At 26.8% G+C, this 22,838-nt stretch overlaps 1 protein-coding gene across 1 annotated transcript in view; it reads left to right on the forward strand.

Annotated features, from left to right (window-relative positions):
- The first annotated feature begins 234 nt into the window (after positions 1–234).
- The window catches only part of LOC107439299 (cell adhesion molecule Dscam1-like), a 106,734-nt gene continuing 84,130 nt past the window's right edge, over positions 235–22,838 (forward strand). The window contains exons 1-3 of the mRNA XM_071183887.1: positions 235–625; positions 10,072–10,252; positions 15,382–15,702. Of these exons, the coding sequence (XP_071039988.1) occupies positions 10,141–10,252; positions 15,382–15,702 (433 nt within the window). The 5' untranslated portion in view covers positions 235–625; positions 10,072–10,140. The remainder of the gene's footprint in view (positions 626–10,071; positions 10,253–15,381; positions 15,703–22,838) is intronic.

Genomic DNA, 22,838 nt, shown 5'->3' on the forward strand with positions numbered 1-22,838 from the left:
TTTTTTCATCAATTTTTCTATCGCCTTTCCCTTATTTTAAGAAATTCTTTCGTTTAGTTTACAAACTCTGTAACAGTAATTAAAAACATCAATTTTTTGACTTCTCAATTTCTCCTTTTTATTTCTCTCACATGTGCTTCCGAACTTTTCTCAGATCAAGAGATCAACATACTGCGCATGTGCAGTGACGTCATAAGCTAACGGTGAAGCGGAGTGCAAGAGCGAAAATTCGAAGTGAGAATCATTTGTCGTCTACCCTCTTCTGAGATCGCCAGAAACTATGTCGCGATATCCTTTAGTTAACGGGGAAAGCATATCCATGTGTTTAACTGCCTGTTGACATTTTTTTTGCAACTGACATTTATACAAAATAGGAACTTTAAAAATGCATTAATAAAAGAAATTAAATTTCTAGTAAAACACCTTTATGCTGATTTTGTGAAAAATATTTATTTCAAAATTGATCATTATGTTAAACGTATATAACAAATTTTAGAGAAACTGTTTCTGTATTGTAAAATTTTTAAATATCAGTATGTGATAAATGCTATGTTAATCGTTCTCACAGAATAAACAATACGAAAAGAATATAACTTTTTCAACCATAAAGGATAACATGTTTCAGGTAATGTAATTTTATATACAAAGTTTTTATCTGTATGTTCCCCTTAAATTTTACATTATATAGTAAAGACGAAAATCTTAACATCTAATAATGTATACCAATGAATATCTGAATGTTTCGATTTATAATTAAATCTAGAACTATAGATAGATTAATTTAGTTTTCCTAGATTAACTTAGTACATTTCGTAAGTTACCTCTTACATTGTTGCATATTTAAAAAATTTTTATTTCAGACATAAATTAAATTTTGCTGCTATGTAATGTTGTTATAGTTTCACATGCAGAAAATATGTTTTTATTAGCTTAGTTATTGCATAATTATTAGCATATAACTTTTAATTCAATGATCGGATCTTTACATTCTAGATTTCAATGTTAAAGATTTAGAGGGTTGACCTCAAATATACTAATTAATTAATGCAGACATTATTATAAATTACAATATCAGGTAGAAAAACGTAATTTCTGTGAATAAAGACACCTATTTTTCAAGGATTTGGATTTCTGACCTTCAAAATATAGAGGGTAGCAGCAATCAGGAAAAATGTGGTACTCATAGTTAAGTCAGAAAAGTGGTCCAACGTTTGGAGCCAATATAGAAAATTTTGTTTTTTGCATATTTCGCCATATCTCGAAAACTGTTTTAAACTTTATAAAGTCGATTTAAAATGTTATTTTTCAGGAACTATTTGACTGATTTCACTCAAATTTCGTATTTTTCTGCGAAAAAGTGAATTGTTTAAATTGATGTAAAGAATTATATACCTTACAATTCTAAACTAGCTTGAATATTATTAAATAAAATAAAGGAAAATAGTAAATATTTACAAAAATTATTTATCACGTGAAATTATCTTTCGATTAACTAAGCTTATAATTGCGTACAAAAGATTTTCAATTCGATTAAAAATTATCGAGCTATGGTGAAATACGCAAAAAGTAAAATTAACACTAAGGGGTCGAATCTCTATACTGGTCCCCTAACCAATTTTTACCGATCATATTTCTCAGATTGCGTTTACCTCTATATCTTGGGAGTCAGAAAATCCATTCCATCGAAAAAAGGTATGTTCATTCAGATAAAGTACAGGTTTGTATCTGATTTCATAAATTGAAATATCGTCTTATTTAATTAATTAGTATATTTGAGGTCACCCCCCTGGTACCATTAAGATTGAGTCCTAGAAAATGAAAATCCGATTATTAGATTAAAAGTAATTCAAATTGGTCGCTTTATTTATTTATTTATTTATTTACTTATTTATTTATTTATTTATTTATTTATTTATTTATTTATCTATCTATTTATTTATTTATCTATTTATCTACTTATTTATTTATCTATTTATTTATCGATTTATTTATTTATCTATTTATTTATTTGTCGATTGATTTATTTTTTGTACACTAGTCAGTTTTACACAAATAATCAAATTATAAAATTACGCTAATAATCAAAAATTTTAAATTGTAAACAATTTTAATCATTTTTTGAATCGAGAAATCCCAGTGAGATTTGAACAATATATGTTTTTGACTTTGGAAAAATAATAGATTTATCAGTAAATATTTAATTTCATTCACGCTTAAGAAATGTCAAAAAAATTTTTTTTTTCATTTAAGTTAATGCAATTAAATTAAGTTTGAAGAAACGGATGATCTGAAATGTAACATCATTTTCCCCAATGTATATTTAAACTGTGAATAATACTCTTAAGCCTACTCTTAAGCCTTTTGATATATTTTAAATATTCAGAATGAGTAATCTTTGTTATTATTATTATTTAAAAAGAGGTTTCTAATACTTAAAAAAAAATTGATATTCCCTATACTTAATAAAATAAATGATAGATATGCAAATTATAACTTAAATATAAAATATTTCATTTTTTTAAACTGTTAAATAATTTTAAGTTTAACATGACATATGTTGGCTGAAATCGACCGGAATACAAAGTTCTAAACTGTAATATATAAGATCAAATTCTCTCACATTAATGACACTAAGCAATATCTAAACCTACAAACAAATATTATGTAAATTTAAAATTTAAACTAAAAACAAATGATCAAAATTGAACTTAAATGTTTGTAAGGTTAATAATATTTTTAAGGATCTGAAATATTTGTCTTTTAGAAGGAATTTTTCGTCAAGTTTTGAATTATTTTTAAATGTATAAAAATTTCAGTAAATGTATCAAGTCATTTTCAATTACATAAAATGTAGCTCATTTTTTCTTCTCGAGCAATATAGTTTGTTTTGAATTATGCTATTTGAAAAGTTTCTCAATGCGCAAATAGGCAGTCTCCAGTTAAAATTTGATTTCAATATTCGCTTTAAAATCTACTAAGCATTTTCTTATTCCTTTAATTTCATTTCTTGAAAAGCATTAATAATCTACATTTTGTGCAGCAATTTCACTTTACATGAAATGTCTACACTGTAAAAAATAGCAGATCAAATTTCGTTAAAATACTCTCAACCTGGGGGCTGCATCCGTAAAATGTCTTTAATCGTAAAATCCATTTTCACATTAAGTTTTACACAAAAATTTTTACAGTGGTTTTTATATAAGTACGATGATTTAATTCTTTTATAGTAAATATCATTTCACTTAAAAATTATGATGTATAAAATTTTTTGTTCTGTAAAATAAAAAATTTATAATTTTGCTAATTTCGGCAAAATATTACGATTAAAAAAAGATTTTATGTTAAAAATTATCGGAAAATTTAACCATAATTTAATTTGAAATTTTTACGGCGTGGAAGTGACAAAAAAATGTAAATATAGTCAAAATAAATTTGTAATGAATTTGAAAAAGTTGGAAAAATTCACTTTTTTTTCATGATATAGTCTAAATAATCGAAAACATTGCGATCTTTTCATTTTACGAATGCATATTTAGATTATATCGTCGAAAGGAAGCGAATGGTGGTTTGGGTACATTAGTTTAAAAGTAGATTACATGAAAACTGAAAACAAAGTTACATAATAGATAATTTGGTTAGTGGGGAAAAGCATCAATACATGCACAAATATTCAATGAAATGGTGTCCTCACATTAAATTGAACTCTCCAAAAGTTAATCGTTTGCTTAAGGTGGAAGAACAATTTTTGCGCTTGGTTGTCGACTTATCAATTATTTTTATCCCTAAAGCAATCACAGTTTTATAAAAAGGAATTTTTTTGATTTAGACTGCATATTATAAAACAAAGACAAATAATAGAATAATTTTATTACGCCCTGTCAAAAAGACTAAGATTATACCATTATAACTGCATCGCCATACTTTTCTTAAATAAGATTTTTATGCTATTTTTTAATATATAGCTTTTTTTGTAATAATCATGATATTTTCACCCAGTTGCTATTGCTATCTGATTTGCAATTTTTAAATTTGCAATGCATTGACGAGAACTAACCCTTTCCTATTTGCTAAAAATATTAACTAATCTGAATTATAAAACTCAAAAGTGTTGTGCATTTTAAACTATACTAATTTAAAAGTGATAAATATTATTTTTTGAACTTTTTCAAGCAGTTCTATGCGTAAAAAAACAATATTTCTCCATAGAAGTAAAAACATTATAAAAGTAAAAAGTATGGAACAAAGAAAGCACAATAACTGGCTCGAAAAAAATGAAAATTAAATTATTGTTCATTATAACTTTTAATTATTTATATGAACCATTTATTACTCATGTTAGTTAATATCTCTTCATCATAATCATTATAGTGAATTTATCAGGTATAATGCTTTTAAAAATGGCATTATTTTATTTTTATACTTTAAGCCTTTATTTTATATTTTTTTATAGACATCTAAACATTTTTTTGGCTGATTCAGCAACATTAGTTATCATTTCTTCCTGAACCATATTTCAATTCATTTTAATTAAGTATGAATTTATGTGCGTGATATAACCTTATACTTTTTGGTTTCAAAAGTAATCCTTATTTTAGGATTAAATCTATATTCTAAGCATCAGTTAATCTGTATATTTCTCTCCACAACCATATCTTAATTTTAAAAAAGAAACTATTTAAGAAATTTTTATAAATAAGAATTAAAAATGAATTCTTGAAGGAATAAAAAAACATTTTGTGTTAATAATTTCATTCAAATTCAACGAGCATTTAAAGAATTTTATCCTTTATGGTAATTTACAAATGTGGAATATCAGAGAAAGTCTAAAAGCGGTGACCATTATATTTCTCAAACTTCTGTGAAAAATTAATATTAGTTTCTATTAATTGCGAGAAAAAATAAGAATTGAAAGAAAAAAATCAATCACAGATTGCAAAATTTTACCACAAACATCAACATGAAAAATTTTAATTAAATGAAATAAAATTAATTCTAGCAAAATACATCCGGAGTAAAGAAACTCAGTTTTTTTATTTAAAAATGAAAGCAGTTTTTGAAGCTCCTTACAATAAAAAAGGACCGTTTTAATAAAAGTAATTAAAACAGAAAAAAAAAACTTTAGTTAACCTTTTAATGCTTGTTCGAATCTGATAATCTACATTCTACGTTTTATGATTTATGCATTTTTTATACAATTCTAGCAAATTAGTTTAATTTACATAAATAATTAAATTTTGAAAAAATTAATTAATGTCAATATTGATCGAAACTCTTAAAGTTATTTGAATAACTGAACTGAATATTTGAATAACTGTTATTTGAATAGCTTTTGGAAATTGAAATAATTTTTCATTTTTCAAAGAAATGAATTACTGTACGGAGAAACAAAATACAAAACACTGGAGCGAAACGAACTAACATTAAAATAATAAAACGTATGGATAAATCTCATGCCCGCTAATAAAGTTTGTTTCTTAAAAATAGTAGCTTAAAACGTAGAATATGTTACAAATGTGATGTATATTTTTTTTATCAATTTAAAAAACGATTTCACATGATAATATGGTCCAACTTTAGAACAGTACTAATGCTGTTGTATATTTAAAAGATATAAGAATTTGACGCTCTGCACAATTTTTAACATCACGGCCGGTGATATGCCCCATGATGGCTCAGTGGTTATGGTACTGAACTACAGTTGTGAAGAACTGGGATCCGATCTCTTAAGGCGGCTTGAAGTCACCCTAGCTTTAGATTGAGGAATGCCAGTTTGTAGGCCTTTGTGCAATATTGACCATATCGCCACAAACATGCCGTTGGTCACGAAATCGTCGAGACTTAATCACTCTGAACTCGACTTGCCCACATCGAACTGTTGCGGGGATGTTTTACTTTTACGGGCAATTTTATCCCAAAATTTTGATAAAAGCTTAACGTCCTCTGTTGCTAAAGACAGGAAAAATTTTTGGAAATTTTTTTAAAGGAAACTAATATGAGTTAAATATGAACTTTAAAAGAACTCCTCACTCATTTGATTTTCAAACTGTGTATTTAATAATATAATAGTATTTATTTTTGTATGTATTTAAACTACTTCAATATTTTGAGCAATAATGCAAAATACACAGAAATACTTAGAAATTTTGTAAAATGATATAAAAGTATGTATTGCAGAATACACAGAAATACATGAAAACTTTGTAAAATAATGTAAAAGTAATGATTTAAAGACTTTGGGATCTTAACTAACTAATCTATCTATAAACAGCAAAATGTATACTAATCTTGAATAAGATAAGGTGAAACATATTTTATTAGATTCAGTTTTTTCGCAGAAGTTATTCCACTTAATACTGAAGATTGCAATCAACTGTAGTTGAATAAACTGGTAATTTTGTTAAGATGGTCTCAAACCTAAAGCAAGCACTTTTTATGAAGGTCTTTACTTTAAATATTCTATTTACATCTAAAGAATTTAAATCTCAAGTTTAGTATCGACTCACATATTTTTGGCATCTTTTTCTAAACAATAAAATTTTCTTGAATGATTATGACTGTACATGAATTACACAGAAACACTGCCACACTTGAAATGATAACGGTTAATGATTAAAAAATTAAAACCTTTGATTGTTTGTTTAAATAATAAATATTAAAACCCTTATATTGATCACCTAATGATTGGTATTCTTATCATTACGAATAACAGAAAATAAATAAATATAAAAATAAACGATAAAGAAGGAGTTTCATTCTGGTAACTTTTTTCAGTACCTCCTCTATATTCCTTGATGCGTAAAAGGTAGGAAAAAATAGTTGATTAAACAAAGATTTTACGCAAAATAATTTGGTTCTATAAATTGTATTGTCCTATGCATATTCATTTTTACTTTTTTAGACATTGAATCATGAAAGATAGCAAAAAGTAGTAGTTAAAACGGTGATTTTTCGCATAACAAATTTTATTTTAATAGTAAATTCAATTAATTTAATTTTTATACGCAGATTCCTTAACATTTCTCTATGCTCTAAGTAGCAAACTACAACAAAACAGAGTTGTTTGAACGGAGAATTTAGATCAATTTGGTTTCATAAACTTTATTTTCTTAAGCAGACCGCTAAACTTTAAAGCGTAAAATAAAACCAAAAAAATAGTTTTCTAAACGTAGTTTTAACATAGATTAATTTAGTACCCTATTTTTGGATCAATTCATAATATTCATAAATTTTATTTTCAAAGGTGATATAGTGTGAAGTCGATTGTATGCACAATGAGTGTTTTTAATATGCTTACAACTTTCAAATTTATGTATTGAAAAATACTGCTTAATTTACAATTAATTGTATGAAATTGATATTGATGAACGAAAATGGTAATTAAAAAATCACACTTCAGCAAAAATGGGATTTATTTCCATCCAACATCATTTTCATTGTTTGAGTAACATCGACGCAAAGTAAAGTATAATTTTGTGTTGGTATTAACCAACAAAATAAACAATTATTTTTTTAAGTTTAGATAATGATTGAATCAATTGAATTCAATATTACTTTTAACACTCGCAAGCAGCAAATATTTGGAAATGTTAAGTTAAAAAAGTTTTCTTAGTTTGGATAAATAATTTAATGTCCAAACAAAGTAAAGCTCTAAAAATCATCAAAATGTCAGAAAAGTAATCGCATCTAGTAATTACAAAGTAATCATTATAATCACAAATCCAAAAAATTATTTAGGGAACTTTGTTCAAAGCTTCCCTTTTTAATTTTAAATGACTGGAAATTTGAATTTTATTCAATGATTAAAACAAATCGATCTTAATAAAAGTAATGAACTCAAAAAAAAATTAAGAGTTTTTAAATGGGACAATATGTGCGTCTTGAAAAAATGCCATAATACCTTAGGGAATAAGATAAATATTAAAAAAAATGTTCAACTTAAAATTATAATATTATTATATTTTATGACTTAAAACAGCTCCAAAGTTACTATTTCAGTATTTCACAGTTCCAATAAAATTTGTATAGCGTTATTTTGTTGATATGTCCCTTAATAATCATATATGACTACGCGAATAAAATAATTAAAATAAAAGAAACCTTGTTTTTATGAGTTATATTTAATGAATAATTAGGATAATTTTTATAGCAGAATATCATGTTTATTCTTGCTTATATGGCATATTTTTAAACCTACTGGTAATGAGATTTCAACAATATTTTTCGTTTTGTTTCATAAATGGCTTAAAATACTAGAAGAATTATTTTATTTAATACTATATCTCCTTTTCTTCTTACAGTATGAAAATTTAAATCAAAATGTAAATCTTCATCGAATAAAAAAATACTTAAATAATTTTTTTTTAACCAAAATCAATTTTAAAGAAAATTCTAAAAGAATTCCATAAATCCTATCAAAGACTTTTTGCTGAATTTAAATTTAGTTTCCAGGCAATTTTTAAAATTCGAGGATATAAAAAAGTTTCCAAGAAGGAAGAAAAAATATCTAACTCTTTCCGGTGACTTTTCGAATCATCACGTCCGATCCCATTCAAGCTATACTTTTCAAAACATCTTTTTGTTGACCGAACTCTTCTTATTTTCCATATGAGAAGATCTGTGGGCAAACACTTATACTTTGTAATTTTAAAAAAAACGTATTCTTTAAAAATTTAAATACAATGGTTTACGCAATTAGTTTTATAACTGCAAAACCAGGATATATATATATATATATATATATATATATATATATATATATATNATATATATATATATATATATATATATATATATATATATATATATATATATATATATATATATATATATATATATATATATATATATATATATATATATATATATATATATATATATATATATATATATATATATATATATATATATATATATATATATATATATATATATTTATAAATAAATAAATGTTAAAACAAACCTGCCAAAAAGTACATGTTTTCATAATTTTTATTAGTTAATCATTAATATTTAGCAAATTAATAAAAGAGTATCATGCATACTTATTTGAGCTATGCTTTTTTTTAAATTGCAAAGTTTTTAATATTATTTTTCTGGCATAATTCTTTTATTTAAAGATACTTTATTAGTATGTTTTAAATTTATATTGCATGCCTGTTATCTTGTTATTAAATTTTTCACTACATTTCTCATTTTAAAATTTAAATATATCATGTAAATTATGCCGTAACATGTTTAGTTAAAAACATATTTAATGATGAAAAGTACCGACACTCAGAGTGTCGGTACTTTATGTTGTAAATTGTTCTTAAAGTCTTTTTAGTGCATAACCATACTAAAAAACATATGTTTCAAATAAAACATAAGAAACACGAAAAAGCATATATTTTTATTTTAATATTTTAGTAATCATTTTGAATAAACTTATGGAAGAGTACTATGTTTGTACATTTTAATATACTCACTTATGAAACATGTTCATATTAATATTCAAACTATATTTTATGACATGGCTAATTAAAACCATGTCATAAAATATGGCTAATTAAAACCATGTCATAAAAATTCTGTTTTTGTGTTTTTCCAAAAAATTACAAAAAATTATTTTTATGCACTTTGCATATTTGCTAAAAGTTTATTTTATTAAATCTTAACCTGTTTTTTTTTTTTAAATTTCAAATACCCAATAAGAAATTCATCATTGATTTTTTTCTTAAAAAAAAAGAGCAATGCTTATATAAAATCAAAAATTCAGAAATAAATTTTAAAAAAAAAAACTTAAAACGAATTCCTGGTGTACTTTATTTTTTTCTTTCAAAACGACTGCTAGAAGTGAAAATATCTAGACAAATTTAAAAGTTTGAGGATATAAAAAAAATCTTCCAAGAAAGAAAACAAATCTTTTAACTCTTTCCGGCGACTTTTCGAATCTTCACGTCCGATCCCATCCAAGCAATACTCGACTTTTCAAAACAGCATTCTATTGACCAAGCTCTTCTTCCTTTCCATGGAAGAAGAGCTTAAGGCAAAGAACTATACTTGAACGTGATCTGGAGGTTTAATGCTTTACAGGGCTTTGTTTGATGGTCCCGGAGCTGTGAGCAGAATACGAAATCTTCTCTTCTTCGAAAGCTGATCTTAATGTGTCTTCGAATCCTTCTGAAATCTTTATTGTGCCTTCAGCGGTGGAAAAAGCTAGTCATGTTCATTCGAATCTTCAACATCTTGGTTATTTATAGGTGCATTATGAGAAGTAAGTGAGCATTTTTAATGTTTCCTTTCAAATTTTTTCCATTGCAGAAGGCCAAATTGTTTTCATTTTCAGTGAGAGTTTGGATAGAAAGAGGGCGATAAGAGAACTAACTTGCTCCAGAGAAAGAAGAACATATGGAATAGGTTATTCTTCCAATAACATATGGAAATGGGATTTTATTATTTTTTAACGTTATTTTTTGTGTCTAAATGTCTTGCAAAAATATTTTATTTGTTAAAGCAAAAAGTTGAGTCAAAGTTTTTTTTTTTTAATGTTTTCTGAAAACTTTCTTTTTATAAATTCTTTATATCTTTTTCTTATATATCTTTTGCAGCTGTTTAATCACATTCTATTTAATTTAGTGCAAATTTAATTTAACTATATTTTTTACTTTAAGAATTTAAGAAGTTACTAAATATTATTTCACAATATTATTTGCCTTGTGCTTATCGTTTCTAAAGCAACGTTGGTTTGTTTTTAGAAAAATGAGAGCTATAATAATAGTTGCTACGTTTCTTTTTTTTTTTTTAAACGTAGAAGCTAATTGTTTCCATTCCCCTTTACTTCTTCAATTCCAATATTCCCAAATTTACATCCTTGCCAGAAATTGATCCTTTTTCGGCAATTTCTTTTATTATGAAAATTTTCTTTTTCCTTAAGCCATTACCTTCATAAAATATTTAAAATTTTTTCTCTTTCCTAAAATGACCCATTTTTTTCAAAATTTTTCCCGTAATTTTTATTGTTTTTCTTGCGTAATAATACTTTTCTTCTTGAAATTTTCCCATTTATCTGAAATTTCTATTTTCTTAAATTACTTTTCTCTTTGAATTCTTCCCTTTCTATAAATTCAAACATCGCAAAAATTCCCTTTTCTTCTTTAAATTTCTCGAATTGTTAAATTCCCTTCTTTTACTTCAATTTCCTATTTATACACTTTAAACATAAGAATGAATAAGTTTTTAAATAATTTCAATTACAAAGATTGGTAATATGATTTTTTGAGTTCTAAAATTTTTAAAGAAGCATAAGTTTATTAATAACCTTTTACATTTTTTGGTAAATGAAATTCCATACCGAATTCTGAAACTTTTTCGAAGCAATAATTGGAATACGATGTTTTGTGTTGTTTTTACAGAAACAAATTAATATATAAGAAAATTACAATAAAAATATGAAAACCATATTAAACACAAATAGGGTGATATTGTCCATGAAATAGAAAAACGAAATGAAATAAAGCTTTATTTAAATTTTTAAAAACAATTAATTGTACTTTTTTCTTAAAATAAAAGTCTAATTCCCATAGGTACTCTGCTAAATTTACCTTCAGAATTTTGTAGCTATTTGGCATTTTAAAATTTTATCTTTACAAACCACGTAATAAACGGCAGAATATTCCTGAACAACAATCTTAATTGAATAATTAAGCCGATATATAACAAAATTTATTTATTGGCTTTCCACATAAGTTGTCACCGCTTAATTTTTAATTAAGCATTTTAAGCAAAATGGAAGAATTAAAAAAAATTTTATCTCAGCTTCTGGCTTGAATTTGCTTGAAAGGAAAAATAGATATAATAAACTTATCTTCGAGAAAATGTTATCAGCAAAAAAATAATGGAAATAAATATTTTAATTAGACTAAAAAATTTAGTATTGAAATATTTTATAAAGTTAATGAAGAATAAAAATCTTTTATTTATCAGGTAAGCAATGTATCTAAATATAAAACTCAAATAATTTTACTCATTTAGCATCTTTTCAAAGAGAAAATTGGTTTAAACAACAAGTCCATTTCTCAAAAATTGTACTTTTAAAAACTAACATGCTTGTAAAATAAGCAACATTTTTTTGGAATGTGGTAATATACCTACATTTTCAGACAAAGTTTTTACTGAATCAGCAAATTTCAGAATTTTTGCACAAAGATATATGAATACAAAACAGTATAAATACAAAGAAAATATATTTTTAACAGAATATAAAAGAAAGCTGTTAAGTAAATTTCAGAATCAAATCTTTAATACAAAATAAAATAATATTGTTGAAATTTATTATATTTTACCTTATCCTTGCTTTATAATACTCATAAATGTTCAACTTGGGACATACACTAAACATTAGACATAATGTTAATATACTATTTTACAGCAAATAACTATTTTACAGCAAATATAGTAAGTTGTTTGCTGAAAAGGCCAAAACTTGTAATTAAATATTTTGTCTTTCTTGTTGTGTCAAGTCTGTAGACATCTGTAAAAAAACTTTTGCACTTATTTCGAAGTAATTTGCACTAAAATATTTTTAGATATTTTCTTGGATTGAAATAAAAAATCCAAAAAAATTAGTTTTAAGAAAAATGATAAAAAAGACGCAGTAACCAACTTGAAAACTAATATAGGCAAATTTTTTTAAATTAGAATAACTTCTGTTATATTTAATGTAGAAATAAAACATTTTTTGAAAGAGAAAATCCAGAGTTTTATTTTATATAAAAAAGAAGAATGATATTTCAATCAAAATAAGCTTAAAAAAAGTAGTTGGTGGAACCTTAATAAATCTGCTTCTAAACTACTAATGGAGACTGTTGGAAGTATATTTTGAACCACATAATTTAAAAAAAAGGAAAAATATCATATTAAAAAAATAATATGTTGTATCGTATTTTGCTGATGTTTTTATTCATCAAATGGCATAACAATCGAGATTTAGGCACAAAAAAAATTGAAAATTTTTAATATGTATAAATTTTATTATCCTGCAATTCATTTTTTCCTCATTAAGTTATAAATTAGTAAAAATTCTTTAAATTCTAAAAATTAGTAAATATTGTGAATTCTGAAATGCGGCTAAAGAATTTTCGAGCAAGAAAAATATAGATCTGTAGACATTAATCTAAATATATATTTTTTATTTTAGATCTCAGTTTGATTCTACGTAATAATAATTACAAAAAGGTCAAATTTATATCTATACACACACAAATAAAATACTTAATTAAACATCTTTTTACTTCACACTCCTAATGAGATAATATGATTGTTTAGGTTCTTAGCATTTGAGACGATATTGTAATTTTATTCAAAATTTCAAATAAATTTACTATGTAATTTATAAAAAAAAACAGTAATAAATTTAAAAAAGAAAACGAATCTATAGGAATTTTCACTAAAATTAAACAATTTAGCTAGAATTTTTTACTTTCCAAAGAGTATTTAATAAATACAATTGCTGTTCAATACAACTACTGGTGTGTAAGAAGAAATCAGAATTGTAATCTTTCAAACAAATAGTTTTTTTGGTCAACAAATTCAGTAAAGTTGCCATTTTTTAAGAAAAAGAGAGTCGAGCAAAGTTAAAAATATGACTATTCTAGTTCGGTGTATGGGTGTATTATCTGACGCTATGCCTCCAAATTAATGTTTTGTCAACAATTTTTATTTAAACTCCAAAAAAATTAACATTTTAAGTCATGCAAATGGATCTACTTTTTGACTTATAAATAATGGAGCAAATATTTTCCTGCTTTAATTGCTATCATTTTCCTTTGTTTCTTTTATTATATATATTTCCATAAAATCGAAAGGAAAGTATTTTTCGATCTATTGTTTTCGAACATAAATATTCATTTTTTCAGTTCTCAGTAACTCGACAAAACGATATTAAAACAAAAGTTATCGTTTTATCTAAATTAAAACCAATTGTTTTATCTAAATTACAATCAAATGCTGTTACATTAACAAAACAATCATTTAGAGTAACATACTCATTAAAAAATGTGAAATATCTCGATTAAGCAAAAACATTTAATCGTCTTATTTTCGCCCCCCTTCCATTCTTTCTTTTGTTCTTGAAATATCAAGAGACTTTTATAGTAAAATAAATGAACTGACATTAATTTTTTGCTCTTTGTTTTGTGAAAATTTTATCAGGCGTATTTGTCAAAGTTTTTTTCTATGTACATATATTAAATATTTTCATTATTCACGGAGATTGTATCCATGTATGAAAGATAAATATAAATTTTTTGCCCTCATTTAAATTAAGTAAATAAATACTAGCCCATTGTATAAATCCAATTGATAATACTATCAACATTTTTTTGCATAGATAAAACAAATGGATATAGGTATGATGCTTTATAAAGAAATTTACGACAGAAATTAATAACTTATTTTAATATTTTTTTATTAAAACTAATAGGTAATGTTTGTTAAAATCAATTTTGTGATTTTTTTAAACGAACTTCGAACTGAATATAAATAAATACTAGAATCCCTAAACAACTTATATTTCAATAAAGAGGTATGTTTATGGCTTAATTAGGCTTATTTAGTTTTTTGTTTTGTGTTCAAATTGTTCAATCAAATCAATTGATCATTTTTACACTGTCAAACACTTTCACTACAGATATTTCCTCATAATATGAAAAATACATTGTTAAAAAAGGTACAAAAATCTTGCAGTAATGATATAGGAAAACATTTTAAACATTGTAGCAAAAGAATCTATATTTTTTAAACATCTGTGTGAATAACGTTTTAGAAATTAATTAGAATTCCGAAAACTTGCATTTTAAATTCTCCTTATCTTATAAATAGATCATGTTACGATATATCATGAATGTATTCTAATTCAATGTTTTAGATTCTTCTTACTGCTTTTTTGTTGTAGTAGTATCAGTAGTAGTACTTTATTTACTCTGCACTAGATTGAACTAAAGCTGTTCAATGGGCAACGCAACGATCTGGAAAGCATTTCTGAGGATCATCCGAAGACACGCTATTACAATTTTGCTTCCACCGCAGAATGTGAAGCTGGCCAGACGAACTGGTCATTAATTTTAGCAATTTATGATGAGACAGTTTTTCCAAAACTGATACTTCTGTCTGATAAAAGTGGTCACCCACCGCTCACAAGGAACATTCTGTGATACTTGACATTGGTGATTTATTGGAAACCGTGTCTTACGATCAGGGCAAGGTGCGACTTTTTTGATTGGGGGGAATTAAGTATATTTAATTGTTTAAACCTTTAAAACGAAACTATAAATAAAGAATCAAATGCCATATCTTTTCACTCTCTTATGATTTCATAACCTTTTATAATGTTTTCAATATTTTCAGGCTACGCAGATGAAACCCTTCTGAGAGGACCAAGTTTTACGATTGAACCTCCGAACAAAATTGAGTTCTCAAACACTACCGGTACAATGGTACCATGTGCAGCAGATGGCCTACCACACCCAGTAATCACGTGGAAAAAGGGAAGTGGTGAATCTCTTCAAGATCTACCCGGCCTACGTTATGCCCGACATGACGGGACTCTTGTATTTCCTCCTTTTTCTGGTGAAGAATATAGACCAGATATACATGCAACTGTATATCGCTGTGAAGCATCTAATACAGGAGGTATAGTTGGAAGCAGAGATGTCCATATTAGAGCTGGTAAGTCAACAAAATGCTGTAGACTTTCCATTAACCTGTTGTTCAGGAAATGCACTGTTCTAGATGATAGAATCGATATGCATTTTGGTGAAACAATTTAAACAAAAAATGCATCTAAAGCGAGAGCAATATATTTATAGTTATTATATAATGGCACATTTTTCTATTTAATTACTACCTGAATTTTTCACCGAACGGGATGAAAAATAGTAACTAATCAAATTATCAGTATTGGTCATCACCGCAAAATCCTGCACAAAACTGAAAGACACATACCGTCTCCATTGAAAAAGTTAAGGCAATTCTATATTTTTCTAAAAATGTATTATTATTTGTTCAATTAGTTATTAATTGATTTCAAACACTTTATTTTAATTCCAATACAGTAACACATTATTATATTATATTATTGCACTGTATTATTGCATTACATTATTATGTAACTGCACATTATACTATTTCATTACTAGCTGAATACCAGTTTACCGTACGGGATGAAAAATAGTAACTAATCAGATTATCAGTATTGATCATCACTACAAAATCAAAACTGACCGTCTCCATTGAAAAAGGCTAAGACAGTTCGATATTTTTTAAATTTATTATTATTTGTTTTAATTAGTACCTATCGGGGTTCGATATACCGGTTCATACGCTACGTAGGGAAAAAGATAGTTTACCGTAGGATTTGCTAAAGATTTTATAATAGGAGATAATTGATAGCTTACAGCTGTAATCAAACACAAATTAGTTTAGCCGCACGTTTTTGTGAATTATTTTTCTTTGGTATCCTATTTTATGTAACATAAGTAAAATCACCGTTATTAATCTCGAAGTATGGTGACACTGCCGAATTCGTGTTTTAAAGGATACTTGATACCAAGTGTTTCTGATATTGTCATTTGTTACTTATCCTTTTAAAGCGTGTTTTTGTAAATTCAAACAACGGAAGCTCAAACAGAACTAATAAAATTGAAATTAAAGTTATCCAATAAGCCATGAAAAAATTGGGATTAATTTTGAATATCATAGGATAAATTATATTATGTGTATAGTTAAGCTTTCTGTTGATGAGAGGATTCCTTAACTTATGGTAAATCTAATAGTAAGAAACTTTTACAAAATATACTACAAGTAACTAAACATTTTGTATGTTGTGCATGTATGTGCAGTATGGTGTTATTAGGGTACTTCTCCGCATCAGAGAAAGGTAAATATTATATTGCAACAGTACCTATATTGGGCACTTATTATGATATAATTGGTCTTCATTACCATAGAACCTACAACGGCAATAACATTAAAATTTATTTCCATATTTAGTTATAGTAAGGGGATTTTTTAAGGCCCTCAAAATAATAACTAGTGTTTATTCACCCCAAGTTACTATAAAATTAATAGCATCGTTACTTATTATTGTCAAGAACGACAGTTAAGTAATTTTAGTAAAATGTGCAAACGGAAATTTTTAAAAAAATGTGAATTCGTTCATGAGAACCGTGAAACACTATTCGATTGTTACTAATATCAATGATGCTTACTTAATTTTGGTAATAAATACTACTTTTATTACATCAATCGGGTATTTATAATATGTACTAAATATAATAAAATTTATACCAAGATAACAGCAATAGGTACTGTGGAATTATACACAGGTTTCATACATCCCAACGAAGGGAATAAATACAAGGGTGAATAGTTGGTTAACGCAGCTTAGCTCATGGTAATTGAGCTTATGATTATGGAAGTTTTGTTTTTGACCAAACCCAACTGCAAATCAGCAAACATTACTGGTATATTTTCAAAATATAAGAAAGAAAAAACTGAATCACCTTTTGTTCAACTTATAATAACCACCTATAATATAGAATGTGATAATTCCAGTTTTCCAACGTTTATCTAAATAGATCTAATTGAATTTTTTGAAACAGTTTCATGATCGGGCTATTTCAATTAGGCATTACGATCTCAGTTCAAACTTTCAGGTCGATAAAGTTGTTGGAGTTATTAGAGAGAGTTACATAAAATTTTCATTTTATAATTCTACTTTTAATAAATAATCATACAGTTTTTTGAAGAATGGAGAAATAGAATTCTACTTTTGCTTTTCATTTAAAATTTGACAAAGAGTATGGTCTTCCTAGACATGACTTCCACCTGTGCCTTTTTGTACTACCCAATAATACTTCAAACCTAGTTAATAAAGAGTCGAATGTTGTAGCATTTTTTCTCTCTTTAAAGATTTCGTGATAAACTTCATAAATAAAAAAAAAAATTCATCTTGCTTTGACAGAGTATTGGTTATATTATTTTTAGTTATGAATAACGTATTTCTTTAGAAAAATTCACTTTAAAAGGGAATGAGAATGCAAAGAGATTAAAATTTTTGCAATTTGAATATGGCCTTAGCCTGCAACATAATTTATTTTCTATAACTTATAGTTTAGAAGTGTAATCCACATTTGAGTCGGTAATAAACGTATACGAGTAAGTCTGTATATAAGTCTGTAATAATAAGTCTGCATACGAGTGATCAGGGAAAACATGCATGAAATATGCTGAATTACTGAAATAATTTCATGAAATTACTGCATGAAATATGCATGTAGCTTACTTCTTGTATATTTTCGGCTTTTCTAAAAATCAGAAGAAATTTTTCAGTTTGTATGTTAGTGATAGAATCTTAATTGATCTAGTATAGATCCTGCCATACGAATATTATAGAATGTTTTTTTATATAAGTAATATTTAACTGGCAGGCTATTTTGAAGGTATTTATTTCACTATTAATAAAGTTCAAGATGTGGTTCATAAATAATTTTTTTTTCTAATCAATTAATTTTAATTCAAGTTCAAAATTGCTGGTTTAAAAATCTTTCAGACAGTCTTTCAGATCCTTCTTTTCTCCTTATTTAGCGGGTTTTTGATGTTCGGCTGCTGCCAGCCTGGTTTCAGCCAGGTCATGTGCAGATGATAAGAGCCACCACCACCACCTTAATTTGATTTTAATTTCCTCCAGGTACTTTTTTTTCTAACGGCAGGCACTGAACTTTTACTTCCTTCGCCTAGGAGGATGCCGGATGTATTACTAATTTAACGTTAACCAGTGGGTACCGGTCAGCATTGACCACGCCGAACTGCCACAGATACCCGTTTATAGGGTGGACCACATTCACAAATCACACAATAGAGAACAACACACATAGAGAAACATCCATATCCTGAGAGGGATTCGAACCCGCAGTCACACATGCTAACCACTCGACCGTCTGGCTTTCAAGAAAAATAAATACAGCATAATTATCAGTGTCTTTTCCCGTCCTCTTTCTCTTATAAAGCTAACTTACTTTCAAATAAATAGTTGTCTCCATCTGCAGATTACGTCTTAAGCTTTTGAAATGCTTCATAGATTTTTCAATGTATTTTTTTAATTGCTGTAAAGTCATCTATCAGCATAATAAAGAATAAGGGCTAAGTTTTATTAGAGGCAAAAGGAAGATTACTTTGAGAGAAGGCTTTAATATTAGAGACAGAGTTAAGTAAGAAATAGAACATGGTTACTTTCAATTTGTCTAACGAATACAAGCAGGACATAAACGTAGGGAAATGTTAAAAAAAAACACATTTTGCAAAAGAATATTTTAAACTTATTTGTCAATAGTTCAGTTCATTGCTTAGTTATTTTTGTATCTTAAAGGAAGCTTGCTTAAAAAATAAATATCATATTCACCATTTTAAGCATACTACAATGAATTTTCTTTAAATTTCTTTAATTCAAAATTTTTTAAAATAAAAAAAACAATAAGTAAAGTTAATTTAATTTAATAACTATTGAAAGATTAGACTATTATTAAAAATTTATGCATGTAAAATTTTTAGCAATTAAATAATTAATATTTGAAAATTTTAAAGCAAATTTATCAGATTAATTCCATTTTAATACTTATAGAAATGATTAATTAAATTTCCGCAAATGTCAGGGGATTACTTATCATCGCTTTAAATAAATTCTGAGTTAGGGAAAATACTGAGATACAGGTATACAGGCGTTGTGGAATTTAATCTACAAAAGTAAAATCCCTCCATTTTTTAATATTTAAATATAATTCCATTTAATGTCAACGAAAAGGAAATATTCCGAAAAGTTCATGAATAAATGTATATTAGACTTTTGCATATTTTATAAAATCTTGGACTGAATTTTTGATAAGAATAAAAAATAATGCATTGCGTGTCCAAAAACGAAAGATATGCATATATCGATTCTTTTATTTAGACTTTCGTTTGTTTGATAAGAGTACCAGATGGTCTTACATACACAAAGCGTGTCTTCGCAAATCTAAACGGGATTATGATGATTATTTATAATTTATTCAGTGCTATTTTTCTTCGTATGCAGGCTTATTTTCTTAGCCAAAATTGAAGGTTATGACAAGAATTATTTTGTTAAGATTTCTTCTTTTTTGGCGAAAAAGATTCTCTTATAATTGCATTCTGTTGCAAATTGTTTTTATTAAGAAATATTTATTTAGTTTCAGAAATTGGCTTACTAATGCCACGAGAATAAATTACATTCACAGTAAAGTAAATATATAACATAAATTATTCTTAATTATTAATAAAAATAAAATCTTACCAGTTTAAGCCTTATCCATTTGATTAAATTTAACAAATGTGTCAATTTAACAAATGTAAATCCAATTTATGGAGATATTAAATTTAACCTAAATTTTTTTTTTAGGAAAAAGATCTCCAAATGTTCAAAAATAGGCACGTATTTAAAAAAATCACTGTTGTTCAAGAATAAATTATTAAATTTTTAAATGACTCAAACTCTTGATATTAGAATGTATAATTTGTAAGCTTTAAACTAGTTAACTTATTGAATTACTGAAAAGAAAATAATCAGTCTCTATTTACTTACAATGTTTATGCGTTTAATGAACAAAAACTGGTTTTTTTAAAGTTTTTTTCATTCAAGTTTGTTTTGTAGATTTCAAAAAAATTATACAATGTTTAATTATAAAGTATAAACTTTCACTATATATTTATATATTTTATTTAATGAAACTCATTTAAAATGCAAAGTACTTTGGAAAAATACTAATATATATTTTTTTCAAATTCTAAATATGTGATTGCTTTAAATAAGTGATACTAAATTTTTAATTACAAGCTTATTCAATATGCTAAACAACACTTTATTCCATGAACCATGTTTAAGTTTAGGACTGATAAGTTATCATAGGATATCTCATTAATTATAAGTTTTAGCTCTATTAAACTACATTTTCTAAGACCTTTCAAAATTAGAAATAACGCAGTGACTCTATCTCATTATCGCGTATTTAATATTTTCGTTTCACTACCACTTTTGAAAAGAATTTCTCTCAGAAAGTTAGAGAATTTACGCAACTAAGTCTATGCTTCAAATGTTGAATTTGACGTTGTAGGACTAATATATCAGGCAGGCAAATTTATCTAATCTGAATGTTTGCAATCTAATCCAGTTGTAATTCAGTTCATCGAAACAGTTTCAAGCTATCATATAGGCATTATTTGAATATATTAACAAGTTCAGATCTCTTGAGGATCCAAATAGTTTAAGCTGAATTCAGTAATTAATGCCTGAGATATATTTGGATTATTTCTTGAAATAAGTAGCTTTTCCATCAATGAAAAAAAATTCTTGATGATCAACAAAATAACAGAATAAAATTTTCCTTACATTTTTTTTCATTTTTTTTATAACCATTGTTGAACAGCTGACTAATTTCTCAGTTTACGATTACCAATTCCAACTCCACAGCCATGCGAAATCGAACACAATCCAGAACACAAGGGAGTTCCTGGATCGAGTATTGGGAAACATTTGCTTTTATAAAAGACTTTTTCAAGGAACTCACCCGCATTGGCGTTACGTGGTGGAAAAACCACGAAAACCTACCATGATTAGCCACGGCAAGATAACTCTGACCTATAATCCGCTTACCACTGAAGATATTTTATGTCAGCAATGCAGTTGTTGCGAGTCGGGTAGGGAATTCGTATCGATTAGCCATCGCTTGGATTCAAACCAGCGTCATCTCGTTGGGAGACGAGCGCTCTATCCTCTGAGCCACCAGCGCTCTATCCTCTGAGTACGAAAAATTCCCTCTCTGACAGCTTCGATATCAACTCTTTTGAGTTGAATTCCAAACTGTCACCTTCTCTCTGATTACACTGTAAAAAATGCCATCTATACTTTTGCAGATTTATTAGCACTTTGGGTGCATCATTCGCAAAATCCATTTTTCCATCCCATTTTTCCAACAAAATCCTTTTTCACTGTAAAATATTATACCGTATTTTGACTGTAATATTTATTTAATTAGAGTGATTCAGTGATTTTACGCTGATTATTACTGTAACAATTTCGGTATCTCAAATTCTCCGGTGCGTAACATATGTTACCCTAGAAGCAAAATAACTTTAGCTCTCAATGGAGCAATATTCGCGAATCTTTGCTCATTAAGGGTTTATATCAGTCGTTGAACAGCCGACTCAATTTTTGGACTTACGACTACTAATGTTCAACTCCGTAGCCTTGTAATTTTTAACCAATTCAGAAGAAAAGAAAACTCCTGGATCAGTACCCCCAGAGGTTCTGATTTGTTATGGAAACATGGAGGACATTGAGACTCGACGAAATTAACGTGCATCAGTCACCATTTACTACACTCATTGACGGTTTAAAGGGTCGTAATTTTCCGGTATCAGCCCCATATAGAATTGTCCTATTCACCCTATATTTTACAGTCACCTTATAACCAATATTTTCCCTATATAGAGTTGTCAGATTCACCCGATATTTTATAGTCATTCTTTAGCCTATATTCGTTGTTTATAGACCGATATTTGCCTTATACAGGACCAATATTAAATTATCTAGACATCCCAATATTGGTCCCTCGATGCATGTTCATATAGGATCGATATCATGCCAATTTTGTGCCCAACTGGAGCCAAAGTAAAATGTCTGCTATGGATGTTCTGGTAAATATGGATTTCACAGTAAAAAGTTCTGGCACTGAGGTTGACGGATAATGTTTTAGCCTCAAGTGCAGATCTTCTTACCGTAATTTGATCCAGAA

Source organism: Parasteatoda tepidariorum, chromosome 8 (genome assembly GCF_043381705.1).
Source record: "Parasteatoda tepidariorum isolate YZ-2023 chromosome 8, CAS_Ptep_4.0, whole genome shotgun sequence".
NCBI classification, from domain to species: Eukaryota; Metazoa; Arthropoda; class Arachnida; order Araneae; family Theridiidae; genus Parasteatoda; species Parasteatoda tepidariorum.